This window comes from Misgurnus anguillicaudatus, chromosome 22 (assembly GCF_027580225.2).
Source record: "Misgurnus anguillicaudatus chromosome 22, ASM2758022v2, whole genome shotgun sequence".
Lineage (NCBI taxonomy): Eukaryota > Metazoa > Chordata > Actinopteri > Cypriniformes > Cobitidae > Misgurnus > Misgurnus anguillicaudatus.
Genome location: NC_073358.2, coordinates 42,114,843 through 42,127,723, shown reverse-complemented (window position 1 = coordinate 42,127,723; position 12,881 = coordinate 42,114,843). Strand labels below are relative to the sequence as shown.

Sequence of the window (12,881 nt, the reverse complement as noted above, 5' to 3'; positions counted from 1 at the left end):
AATAATAATATTTCATTAACAGACTAAAATGAGCTCACCTCAAATGAGTTTGGTCTGGATTGTATGGTTTCTCTTTCCAGTCTAACTTTGCTACGTGAGGGCCTAAGACCAGTCCAGTCTTCTACTATACGTGCATGCTAAAGAGAAAGAAAAGAAAATGCAGATAAAGATGTAGATAAAGCAAAATGTGGAAACTGCTTAACTAAAATAATAAAGATTTGTTTAAAACATATTGGCATGGGTTCACAGACAAGGCTCAGCTAAAGCCAAAATGATGCCTTAGTTAAAGAGCACCTACGATTCAAGATTTTACATATCATTTGGTGTGTAAGTGTGTATTAGTACATGTTAATGGTATGCAAATGTAGAGATCCCAAAGTAAATGATGACGCGAGTAAACGTCTCCAACTTAAATCTCTTTTCTTGGACTACAACAAACACACAGATTGTAGGCAACAGTTTACTTCCTTGGCCAGTTGACGTAGACACGATGGTGAATATCATAATTCTGCAAGCCTGACTTACAGCCTGTAAGTAGACATCTAGGACTAGCCTTAAAGGAATATTCCATTTTCTTAAAAAAAATCCAGATAATTTACTCGCCACCAAATGTTGATGTCTGTCTTTGTTCAGTAGAGAAGAAATTATGTTCTTTGAGGAAAACATTGCAGGATTTTTCTCATTTTAATGGACCTTAACAGAGCCCAACATTCAATACCCAACTCAACACTCAACAGTTTTTTTCAACGGAGTTTCAAAGGACTATAAACAATCCCAAACGAGGCATAAGGGTCTTATCTAGCAAAACGATTGTTATTTTTGACAAGAAAAATTTAAAATATGCACTTTTAAACTACAACTTCTCGTCTAGATCCGGTCGTGATGCGCCAGCGTGACCTCACTCAATACGTTATGACGTCAAGAGGTCACAGAGGATGAACGCGAAACTCCGCCCCAGTGTTTACAAGTGTTGAGAAAGAGGACCGTTCCTACGTTGTTGTATGTCAACTGATACTAATTCATGTCTTTGTGTCAGTTTATTGTTTACAATGGTCCGCAAATGTGCGTTTCATATATGTAACACGTGACCTCTCTACATCACTACGCATTTACGTTAGGTCACGCAGGAAAGGACCTAGACAAGAAGTTGTGTTTTAAAAGAGCATATTTTTTGTTTTTCTTGTCAAAAATGACAATCGTTTCGCTAGATAAGACCCTTATGCCTCGTTTGGGATCGTTTATAGTCCTTTAAAACTTCGCTAAAAAAACTGTTAAGTGTTGGGTATTAAATGTTGGGCTCTATTAGGGTCCATTAAAATGAGAAAAATCCTGCAATGTTTTCCTCAAAAGACATAATTTCTTCTGGACTGAACAAGGAGGGACATCAACATTTTGGATGACATGGTGGTGAGTAAATTATCTGGATTTTTCTTTTAAGAAAATGGAATATTCCTTAAAGCCTTGTCTGTGAGACTTGGGGTTAGTAAAACAACAGATTTAGCTCCTACCTGTAGGCTGGGCTCAAATTTGCAGGCTGCTTCCCAAATCGCTTTATGATCGACAGAACTGTTCTGCTGATTCCAATTTCCTATTTGGAAAACTCCACCAACAGTGACTAAACGACTCCTGCAGATACAGAAGATCAGATGGCATTTTTTTCTTGCAGAGAAATGCTAAATTTTTTGTACTTTTGATACGCTTCCTGCAGCTAATTGAGTACAGAATTGTGTTTGCAAACAATATCGTCGCTTTGATCCTTAGGGAACACACATACCGTACTGTTTAAAAACACAAAGTTGCTTTGTATAAAAGCATGTGCCGAATCAATAAATGTAGTGTAATGTTAATGTTTTTTTGTAACCAGCACAAGACCAGTCAAAAAAAAAGGGGGGGGGGAACAATCACAGAAACTTTGTTTACTTCTGAAAAACATGTAAATTAAGTGAATATAATGGACATACCCAGGTATAATGTATGGTGAATTATAAACACCTGCTGAGAAATCATGCGTGATGATCCAGTGCTTCAACCAGGGAGCATCTACCTGTTAGCATAGATATACGGAACATGAGATCAAAATATTCGGACTAACTAAATCCTCGTTTAGGGATGCACCAAAACGAAAATTCTTGGCCGAATACCAATTTTTTTTCATTTTCCTAATAATTTTGCCAATTTTCTCAACATTGCACAAGTTACATTTTCAGAATCCTTTTTACTATATTTATTTCAAATATAAAACAATAAAAAATTTAACATTCCAGCAGTCATTATAGGGCCTTTTACACCTGGTCACTTCACTGATCAGATAGTTTTAGATAGACTTGTTAAAACTGTTTTTACATTTACATTCGACCACATAAATGAGTCTCGGCCAAACGGATATTAATCCGATCTTCTATTCCCATACAAAATGCAAATAATCTATTCATTATTATGCCTTAAGAAAACGTGCAACAATGCTTATAGCACTGTAGGTTGAGCAGCGGAAGCGCACCTGCATGCACGATCAAAGAGAGACGGCGGCAAGATTGACAGCAGATGACAGAGGAAAAAGCACTCAACAAAGCGGTCTAACAAAAATCTTATTTAATAAAAGTTTTATTTCTCATTTAATTCAATATGAGCGTGTGTGTCATTGTCGGACTTTACTGGTTTTAAGAAGTTTTTATTACATACTGCTGACGCTCTTCGTCGTATCGTGAAGAGCTAAAGTCTATGTTCTCCGTGCTTGTGCCTTCAGCAGGCAAATACCCACGATCGCCTCCGCCGTGTCTTTCTCATATGCTGCATGGTGTTCAGGACGTCTTGATTTTGAATGATAAATGAAACTTGTAGTGCTGTATGTTTTCGCGTCTTTCTTCGACACTTTAAAATGTTTTCATCAATATGTTTGTTGCATTTGGACGTCTCTCGCTCTGCCCTGGTTACTATTTGATCGCGTCATCAAAGTCCTCATTGTTCTGTAAAATGTATTCGGCCTTTTCACTTGTTCGGCCGAATAATTTCGGTTGCCAAACATTCTGTGCATCCCTAATCCTCATTTAGCTTTTATCCATTAAACCTCACCTTAATGATTTGACCTCTGCCTGGCTTGAGCTCAGGATCAGGCTGCAGCTCTCCTGATCGGACACCGGAGCAATTGATGATGACATCAGCACCACTGTCTGCCAACTAGTCACGATTTAAAAGCAATTATAAAGTATACATCGAAATCATTTGTAAAAGCTCTAATATAATTCATAATTCACCAAACCTCTTTAAATGAACCAATCTTCCTATGATAAAACTTGACATTTCTTTGTCTTAACCTGTGGAAAACACAGACACGTGCCACTTGTGCAGATATGAGATACATAGTACCTACACAAAACTGTAATACATGCATGAATACTGTATATCTTAATCCCATTCTTATTTTTGCTTTAAGTGAAAAGATAATCTTTCACCAGTCCATAAGCCAGGGTACGTATGTCTTTCCTTCAATAATAAGAGCCGTATTGAACCAGCCATGGCTGAAAGTGGTTGGAAAAAGGCAGTGATGACACAATTTACATACAAACACTTTAAAACCAACATGATCTATTTTACAATTTATTAAGTATTAACTTTTTTGTGGCGTAATGTACCTATATCCAGGAAACATCTGTAGCTCACGTTCAGTCAGCTGACGAAAACCCAGCACCGTGTCTTTAAATGAAGGGTCCTGTTTTAAAGGAGCACAGTGATTGAACATTTTTTTCAAGTGAGCAGTTTTTGCATACAGACCGTAGCCTGTATTTCACAGACAGGGTCACAAATAACAACGTTCTCACCGGTGCACGTTCAGTACACAGGTTGTATCCAGATTCAAGAAAGATTCCCATTTTAACTGATTCTGGAGAGCTGAGAAAGCTTAGCAGATAGTCGAACGTCTCTTTGTTCCATTTACTAAAAAAATAAAGACAATATCAATTTGATCTGTTTTTATCACACACTCACAGGCAGCGTCATGGTTCATTCTCTCTTTTTATTAGCCTTTTATCTTTTCGTATAGCCTATAGGATTATGTCACAGCCACTTTGATTTTTAATGAAGTTTATTTAACTAAGTTCGGGAGGAGCATTCTCATGTAATCCAGCCAATCAGCGGCAGAGGTGTCAATATATAGCCGTCCCTCACCTATGTCCCGTCACAGAGCATCCCTCGAAAGGTCAGGCATTATGAAAGCGAAACTACCGCTCCGGTGTTTACAAGTGTGGAGAAAGAGGATCGTTCCGATGTTGTTGTATGTGGATTGATAATAAGAAGTCTCTGTGTCAGCTTATTGTTTAAAATGGTCCACAAATGTGCGCTTCACATATGCGACACGTGACCTTTCAACGTGCTTACGTAATACGTAAGGTCACCCTGGCGCATTACATGTCTAGTGCAAGACGAGACTGTAAACTACTGGAATGTTTTTTTTCAAAAAACATAATTTCTTCTCGACTAAACAGATAAAGACATAAACAACTTGGATGACATGAGGGCGAGTGCTGTAACCTGTTAACATCCACGCTTAAATATTTGTGCTGCAAACGTACAGAACTTAGCAGTTATGTGGCTGAAACTGCCGAATGTCCTAGCTAATACACGACGTCCTATTTACGTAATTTGTTGGTCATTTTTGGTAATTTCATGACTTACCAGCTGGCAATGTAACTGTTACGTCCCAGGGAGGTAGTTGCATTACCATTACAATTATATAAACATTAATTTCCTTTTCTATTTAGGTTAGCTTGTTAAAACTTTTCAGTCTCGAAGTTTCCCATAAATAAGTCAAAATATAATAGATATTTAACCACCATACAAGCAGTTTTTTTACATGAGAAAAAAAAACAGCACGCCGTCTGACAGGACCGGACGTTTCTCTGAAGTGAGACCCAAACACAAAACATGGCAACACAAAACTTTCAATCCTTTACATTGTCACGACGTGCCCACGACAGGCAGATTACGTTGCAAAGTTACGTTGAGGCGACAAATCCAGGAATTTCACTTTTCCGGTCGCCACAACGTAAGTTTAGTCATCATATTACGTCGACGTTATGTAACAGTTATGCATTTGTGTTAGCTGGGGTAGCATCTATTTAGATATATATATCTATGGTCCGAGTTGGCGCGAAAGAGTTGAGGCTGGACTAATTTGCACATTCATAGATCCGTGTACTAAAAAAGGGAAGGGTGTAGAGTTCGAGTCAAGCACTAAAGAAATTATTGTGACAGGTAAAACTTTTACATATGCTATTATGATGCTCAAACACTGATAACATTTTAAGGACTTAATACCTACATGCACATCAAAGCAGAAAGATTTCTTTGTAGATAAACAATTTGCATAAATTAAACCCTCACGTTTCTTGCACGTTCCCCTTGTCATAAAGATACGGCTGCCAGAGTCCAGCTGCCCCGTCGCTGGTGGTGAGTGGAGTGAAGACATCTGCATACACCTCAATGGTGAGGGGGGTGACCCTGTCATGGAAGTGTTGGTAGATGCTCTGAGCAGTGGACAGACCGATGACCCCCGCTCCAATGATGCACACCTTCATGTCTGCAGAAAGTGCATCTATCAATACATATTTTGTAAATGGAGCATATTCACTATCAGCAATGTGCAGCTTGTTAAAAAAACTTATAAAAAAATGAAATTGTTGCAAATTATTAAAATAAGAACAGTTTTCAACAATGATTCTCTTGCTAAATTTTTTTTTTTAATTCTAATGGATTAATGGAAATGTATTAATGTCAGTAGAGTTGAAACTACAGATGTCCAGTAGTGTTGGGTTCAGTTGGTGGGATATTATTTACAATAAAGCACTATTAAATCCTTCTGAAATTAGGTCTAAACACATGACATAAAGGGATTTTGTAATGGTTTTAATGTTAAACAGCTTATAGTACATGGTATTTGTATTGTAAACTATAGGAAATTGTATTGTTTTTCAGCAGTGACAGAGCTTCCATATGTCTACACTAACTTACTTTTTCACCAATATATACTTAAGTCACATGTCAATGAAATCCTCTAAATGCATAAAATAACAACTGTATCTGGCATTAGTAAATCTTGTCGTCGTATTCGCGTTTGTATGACTCAATATTTAATGCATACATTTTAATTTATTCAACTTCATAAAGCACAGCTTCACTCACCGATGTTTACTTTTTGCTGCCTCAAAAATAAGCTGTAGACCGATGTTGTCCTTTAAACATAAGCCTAATAAACTCTTGAATTGTCTTCACTAATGGACCGCTTCAGTAAATCGATGACAGGAGGTTTGGTTTACCGCAGCGGTCGCAAAAAGTTACAAATGAACTTTGCCCACATTACGTAACTCCAACTGTGTGATATATTCAATAGGGGGCGCTATTATGCGTGTAAGAGCCCCTGTTAGGATCTCTCTGATGTGTTTAAACTAATCCATACCGTGTGGTTTAATGTAACTTACAAAATATTAATAACTGCATCTATTGGCCAAACCAATGGTTTAATAACTTGAATAGAACAACAGAAACTATCAAAACATTATAATGGGTTTAATGGTTAAAATGGGAATTATATTGGTTTTAATGAAAACTATAATGTTCTCTGTGGGTCTCTCTACTGGTAACCTGTTGGGTTTTATTGGGATGTTATCTGATGGATGGCAACCAATAGCACACCATTAAAACCAACTGGAATAAAGCCCAAGACAGACTACATAAAGAGATATTTTAATGTTTTTAATGGTAAACAGCTATTGATTCATATTCATAACAGTATTTGTCAAGGAAACCATTAAAATTTGCATTGTTTTTTTTTTTAGTAGAGATATTCAAGTATTATCTTATTGCCACAAACTATTAAATAAACCATGCTAGCCTATGACTCTTTATTTTACATTGGAAAATAAAGTGTTGGCAATTCAGTAATGATTTGTCATCTTTCATTTACAAATCTTCTGTCCACAGAATAATACAAATTAAGTGCAATAATGTAAACATAACGCTAGTTTAGGGATACATTCGTGTAATCTGTTATCACTTGGAATTATATGGCAATGATTATCAGACAGTCAGGAAGAATACTGTTAACGTCTGAAGAGATTTTGCAGACGTCCAGATCTGTCAAAGGCGTGATCTAGGGTGTGTAAGCAAGCCTTTTTGTTCCAAGATCTCTCCGAACAGCCGAGCAGCTTCTTCAGCACATCCACGATGAATGGTCATGCCAAAGCCACCGTGTCCGTAGTTATGGATGACCTGTGATAAATGAAACCCACTTAGTGCATAATAGGTTTTCTGCTATTTATAGAGACCTCTATTCAATCAAGGATATTCAGTGAAATGATCATTATGAGCTCACCTCGAATGAGTTTGGTCTGGATTGTATGGTTTCTCTCTCCAGTCTAACTTTGCTACGTGCGGGCCTAAGACCAGTCCAGTCTTCTACTATCCGTGCATGCTAGAGAGAAAGAAAAGTCGATTTGATAAACTCAAATGTGCACTTATTTAACAATTCTCTGAAAATCTGCAAAACAAGACGTTTTGGATAATTTCTTGTGATAGCTTAAAGGGGACATTTCACAAGACTTTTTAAAGATGTAAAATAAATCTTTGGTGTCCCCAGAGTACATATGTGAAGTTTTAGCTCAAAATACCATATAGATTATTTATATAGGATGTTAAAATTGCCACTTTGTAGGTGTGAGCAAAAATGTGCCATTTTGGGTGTGTCCTTTAAAATGCAAATGAGCTGATCTCTGCACTAATTGGCAGTGCTGTGGTTGGATAGTGCAGGTATTATCCCCTTCTGACATCACATGGGGAGCCAGATTTCAATGACTTATTTTTTCACATGCTTGCAAAGAATGGTTTACCAAAACTAAGCTACTGGGTTGATCTTTTTCACACTTTCTAGGTTGATAGAGGCACTGGGGACCCAATTATAGCACTTAAACATGGAATCATTAAAAGTTTTACTGAAAATCATCATGACACCGATTTAGCTCCTACTTGTAAACTAGGTTCAAGCTTGCATGCTGTTTCCCAAATTTCTTTATGATCGACAGAACAGTTCAACCTATTCCAGTTTCCTACTTGGAAAACTCCACCAACAGTGACAAAACGACTCCTGCAGACACACATATACGAAGTGAAGTTTGCAATAATTTTTCAGTTTTTCATAGATATTATCAAGCGATGTATTATGTCCATATTTACAAACATTCATTGACTTTAAGCACATGGAAGCTTACCCAGGTATGATGTACGGAGAAATACCACTAGATGAAAAACGATTTGTGTTTATCCAGTGTTTTAACCAGGGAGCTTCTACCTGTTATGTAGAGCACCTGAGATGAAACAGGATTGTCTATAAATTTAATCTTAATTAGTTTTTATCCATTAAACCTCACCTTAATGATTTGACCTCTGGCTGGCTGGAGATCAGGATCAGGCTGCAGTTCTCCTGATCGGACACCGGAGCAATTGATGATGACATCAGCACCACTGTCTGCCAACTATAGATGAGGAGTTCAGTAAAATTAGGATTGCTATGCATGTCAAGACATTACAATAAGTGCCATGTCTTGGAAAACATTTGCCACACATTATGATACTTTAATAAACAAAATCTTTAAACTTTAAAAAAATCTTTAAAAAGTTTTATGTGGCCTGATACTAAGACTAAATACTGTTTTTATTGCTTTTGAAAATGAAATGGTGCAAACCTCTTTAAATGAATCAATTTTTCTCTGATGAAACGTGACGTTTCTTTGTTTCAACCTACAGAAAGCACCAAAAGTGAATATAAAGATATATTTAAATGTCTATGCCATTTCACGTGTTAATCATTGTTAGACATAAAAAAAGTTACCTATATGCAATTTCTTTACACTTTTTAGTTACTGATTAGATAACAGTGATCTCTCACCAGTCCATAAGCCAGGGCAGGTATGTCTTTCCTTCAATCATGAGAGTAGTGTTAAACCACCCATAGCTGACAGGGATGGGCAGAAAATGAACGGTTCATAAGTCAATGAGGTCATTTAAATTTGAATGTGTTCATTTTCACTTTGAAACTAAAATCCTTAAACATCACCTAAAAATAAATGCTGCGCTATACAACATTGGAATAAAAGGGTGACAGGGGTTAAAGGGGGTAAGAAAATAATACGAATGTACAATCAAATTAAATTATTGAGAATTTTATTATAAATAAAAACTTGTATTATTATTTTAAATTTAATTAATCCATATATAAAAAAAACAGATGATAAGGACCTGTATCCGGGGAACATCGCAAGTTCACGTTGGGTCAGCTCCCGATGGCCCAACACAATGTCCTTAAATGATGGGTGCTGTTTGGAAAAACAGAAATGATTTAATTCATTTAAATCATTTACAAAATATTAAGCATGATGATGTAGCATTTTTCCATGCCATGTCAAACATACATTGGATGACACTACTTTACGTATACTAGTCAACATTTGAAGTGGATCAAAGTCTTTCATAAAAGTTTGAGCAAAACCTGTTCTTTACAACATTGATTAACTTTTTTGATCCACTTCAAATGTTGACAGTAAATTTAGGATGTTCTTACCGGTACAGTTTCAGTGCAGAGGTCATAACCAGACTGGAGAAAGATTCCCATTTTAACCGATTCGGGAGATCTGAGACAACTTAGAATATAATCAAATGTCTCTTTGTTCCATTTACTGAGAAAAGAGAATGCAGAGCTAATAAAATATAAGATGTAAAATATAATTTTGAGATATCTATATCTGGACATCTTTTATATGTTAACTTCAGGATATCTGAAGAAACTCAAGAACATTTGGACATTTAGTTTCTTGCACGTTCCCCTTGTCATAAAGATACGGCTGCCAGAGTCCAGCTGCCCCGTCGCTGGTGGTGAGTGGAGTGAAGACATCTGCATACACCTCAATGGTGAGGGGGGTGACCCTGTCATGGAAGTGTTGGTAGATACTCTGAGCAGTGGACAGACCGATGACCCCTGCTCCAATGATGCACACCTTCATGTCTGCAGAAAGTGCAGTGTGAAAATGTTGTGTCATGATCGTCATGTATATCACCCTTAGCTAGAACTATGTGCATATGTTATGCAATGATATTTGTCTATATGGTGGACATTCTGATATTGTTTTAATATTTTGTTATTGCATTTATTCCAGCAAAATAAAAGGCTGACAACTTGCACTTAGTGAGTATAAAGATTGTATTAATGTAGGCTGCAATTCTGGTGGATAAAGGGCCCCACAAGAGGTAAAGCCCAGGGGCCCCTTAAAGTGTTAATGCGGCCCTGTGTATATGGATAAGCAAAGTTGATATTTAAAATTGACAAGGTTTTTAAGGTTAACAATGGTCTTCTTAAGTGCCAGCTTTTCATATAGCTTATAGGTAAGAACTTGTATACAATAAAAAGCTGGAAATAATCCATAGATTATAAAAACACAACTTCACTCACCAAAGTTTAATCCTTTTGTTTGTTCCAAAGAAAAGTATTTTAAGGTCTTCTTGGCTCACTCTCTTGTGCACTGCCTGAAGCAATGCAACGAAAGTTCAATTTAAGCCTCAGCACTTACAAATTAACTTTCTCCACATTGTGCAACATCTATGACGTAATTTATTCAAGAGATGGCGCTATTCTCACGTTGCCATCAGACAAAGTTTGTGTGTTGAGTAAAGTCCATTTCAGGTCATGACAATGTTAACGTGAATGAATAGCTACCTATTTTTACTTACCCTTGCATTATTTCATTTATGCATAAGGAAAATTTAGAACTGGTGAATATCAATAGCAAAGTTAACTTGTGGATGACACAAAGTGTATTAATTCATTCTAGAGATTATTTAATTCAAGTGTTTTTTTTACAATTTTACAACATATTGTAAACATATTGCATATTAGTAAAGACAGTAGAGGCATAATCAACAAAGAAATGTATAGAATACACGATAGTACTGCAAATTTGCTTTTCATAAGCTGTACATTAGTGATGATATAAAAGTAACTGCATGTGTAGTTGATATATTTATAGTAGTATTAAAGGTGCAGTGTGTAAATTTTAGTGGCATCTAGTGGTGAGGTTGTGAATTGCAACCAACAGCTCAGTCCACTGCTCGCTTTTGAAACACATAGAGAAGCTACGGTAGCCACCACCGGACAAACAGGTCATCGTCGGAGACAACTTAGTAATAAAAGTTTGTCTGTTAAGGGCTTCTGTAGAAACATGGCGGCCCAAAATGGCGACTTCCATGTAAGGGGACCCTCGGTGTATATAGATAAAAAACATCTCATTCTAAGGTAATAAACACATAACAGTTCATTATGAAAGGTCTTTATACATCTCTGATAATATAGTTTTGTATATTTTTTGCATTTCTGTCAAATGAGATCCTTCTAAAAATTACACACTGCACCTTTAAGCAAGTGTATCAAGTTTTTCACAAGATAAATATTATTAGCAATATAAACCTGCACCACAATTGAGATTAAAATAATAATTTGATTGTAAATGGTTTCAAAGATAGATCACATTATTTAGAGGCGTATAAGGCCTACTTGTTTTTATATAAACAACAAGGTAATATGGGTCAGTAACAAAAACGGTTTGGAAAGATGAGAAATTAAAAAATCTTTAAAAAAAACTTGTTTTAAAAGCACACACCAGGTTTATTTCAATGCACATATTTATGTTATGTGTGTATTTATGTTAATGTTATGCTATAAACAATATTACATTTGCACCAATTTCATTAAAGTTTTGACTAAATGGACCTGAAAATGTCAATTGTGTAACCATCAATTGCGCCAAAGAATGAGAAAGATTAAATATTTTATCCACCTTGATGGCATTTAAGTGTAATCATAAAAAAACATTTTAAAATAATATTTTATTAGTTATTTCTAAATGTAAAGTGTTTATATTTGACCATAAAAAAAAATGACAATTATGAGCCTACCTAAAAAAAATATAATATTATTAACTAAAACTGAATGGCAAATAGTACACTTTGTTCATCTATACGATCTTCAGTATCCCTAGTGAAAAATCCAGCTAAGACCAGCATAAGCTGGTAGCTGGACCCAGCTGGTTTAAGGTGGCACCAGCTGGTTTACGCTGGTCCTCCCAGCCTGACAAAGCTGGTCATGCTGGTGGGCCAGCTGGTCTTCCAGCCTGACCAGCTAAGTCCAGCTAGACCCGTTTAAAAAGTGACCAAAACACAGCTAGACCAGCTTGCTACACCAGCAAAACCAGCTAAAACCAAGCTGGGAGACCAGCCAAAACCAGCTCACCAGCCCATGCTGGATTTTTCAGTAGGATATAGTGAAATGATAAACTAACACTGTAGTATACTTTAATACTTACTAATATGATAAAGTTCAAAATTATCTAGGAACTTAACTACAGTTTACTATTGTAAAATCTATACACTAGTATGGGTGACACGACATGCTAAATATTGCTCTCCAAGCTAACATGTAAAATATATGCTTCCAGAAAAATTTGTTTTTCTCCACCACGCCACCAGGAGGTTTGACTGTGTCGTCATCCAAAGGCAGCAGCAGTTTGGATTCATACATGAGGTAGTGAGTGAGTACACCAAAACACCACCATCATCTCATCATCCAGCTCATGTCAAAGCGGAATCACTACCACAATGTCCTGTTAACAGCGGTCAGCACTCTGAGTCGCCGCTTGGAAACAACAATTACCGTGTGTTTGGTGTTGCTGGAGGAAAATCCGCTAGCGGGTTTACTGTAGCCCGTGACAGAATAGACCGGCTGTTGTACTGTGTGAGATTTTCACTCATGGCTCTGGTGACCCTGCAGCGCTCGCCCACTCCCAGCGCCG

At 36.7% G+C, this 12,881-nt stretch overlaps 2 protein-coding genes across 5 annotated transcripts in view; both read right to left on the bottom strand.

Moving 5' to 3' along the window:
* The window catches only part of LOC129439851 (D-amino-acid oxidase), a 13,196-nt gene extending 405 nt beyond the window's left edge, over positions 1-12,791 (bottom strand). Inside the window, exons 1-11 of one of the 3 annotated variants that reach the window (XM_073860502.1) lie at positions 12,743-12,791; positions 10,490-10,563; positions 5,377-5,572; positions 3,816-3,930; positions 3,630-3,706; positions 3,450-3,515; positions 3,257-3,311; positions 3,070-3,174; positions 1,962-2,044; positions 1,509-1,626; positions 39-137 (exon numbers count right to left, since the gene is read on the bottom strand). In XM_073860502.1, coding sequence (XP_073716603.1) covers positions 39-137; positions 1,509-1,626; positions 1,962-2,044; positions 3,070-3,174; positions 3,257-3,311; positions 3,450-3,515; positions 3,630-3,706; positions 3,816-3,930; positions 5,377-5,570 — 912 coding nt within the window. In that variant the 5' untranslated portion in view covers positions 5,571-5,572; positions 10,490-10,563; positions 12,743-12,791. Of the gene's footprint in view, positions 1-38; positions 138-1,508; positions 1,627-1,961; positions 2,045-3,069; positions 3,175-3,256; positions 3,312-3,449; positions 3,516-3,629; positions 3,707-3,815; positions 3,931-5,376; positions 5,588-6,174; positions 6,351-10,489; positions 10,564-12,742 lie in introns of those variants that run through there. The other 2 variants (XM_055198708.2, XM_055198707.2) reach the window with 2 other exon arrangements.
* LOC129439852 (D-amino-acid oxidase) lies at positions 6,720-12,881 on the bottom strand. Of its 2 annotated transcripts, none has more exons than XM_055198710.2 (11): positions 12,743-12,881; positions 9,850-10,045; positions 9,605-9,719; positions 9,283-9,359; positions 8,933-8,998; positions 8,730-8,784; positions 8,415-8,519; positions 8,256-8,335; positions 8,014-8,131; positions 7,364-7,462; positions 6,720-7,260 (listed from the first exon to the last, which is right to left on the bottom strand). In XM_055198710.2, the coding sequence occupies exons 2-11, from the start codon at positions 10,041-10,043 to the stop codon at positions 7,129-7,131; spliced, it is 1,041 nt and encodes a 346-aa protein (XP_055054685.2). In that variant the 5' UTR covers positions 10,044-10,045; positions 12,743-12,881; the 3' UTR covers positions 6,720-7,128. The 2 variants fall into 2 exon arrangements, with proteins under 2 accessions (XP_055054685.2, XP_073716604.1); XM_073860503.1 differs by lacking the exon at positions 12,743-12,881 and adding an exon at positions 10,490-10,569.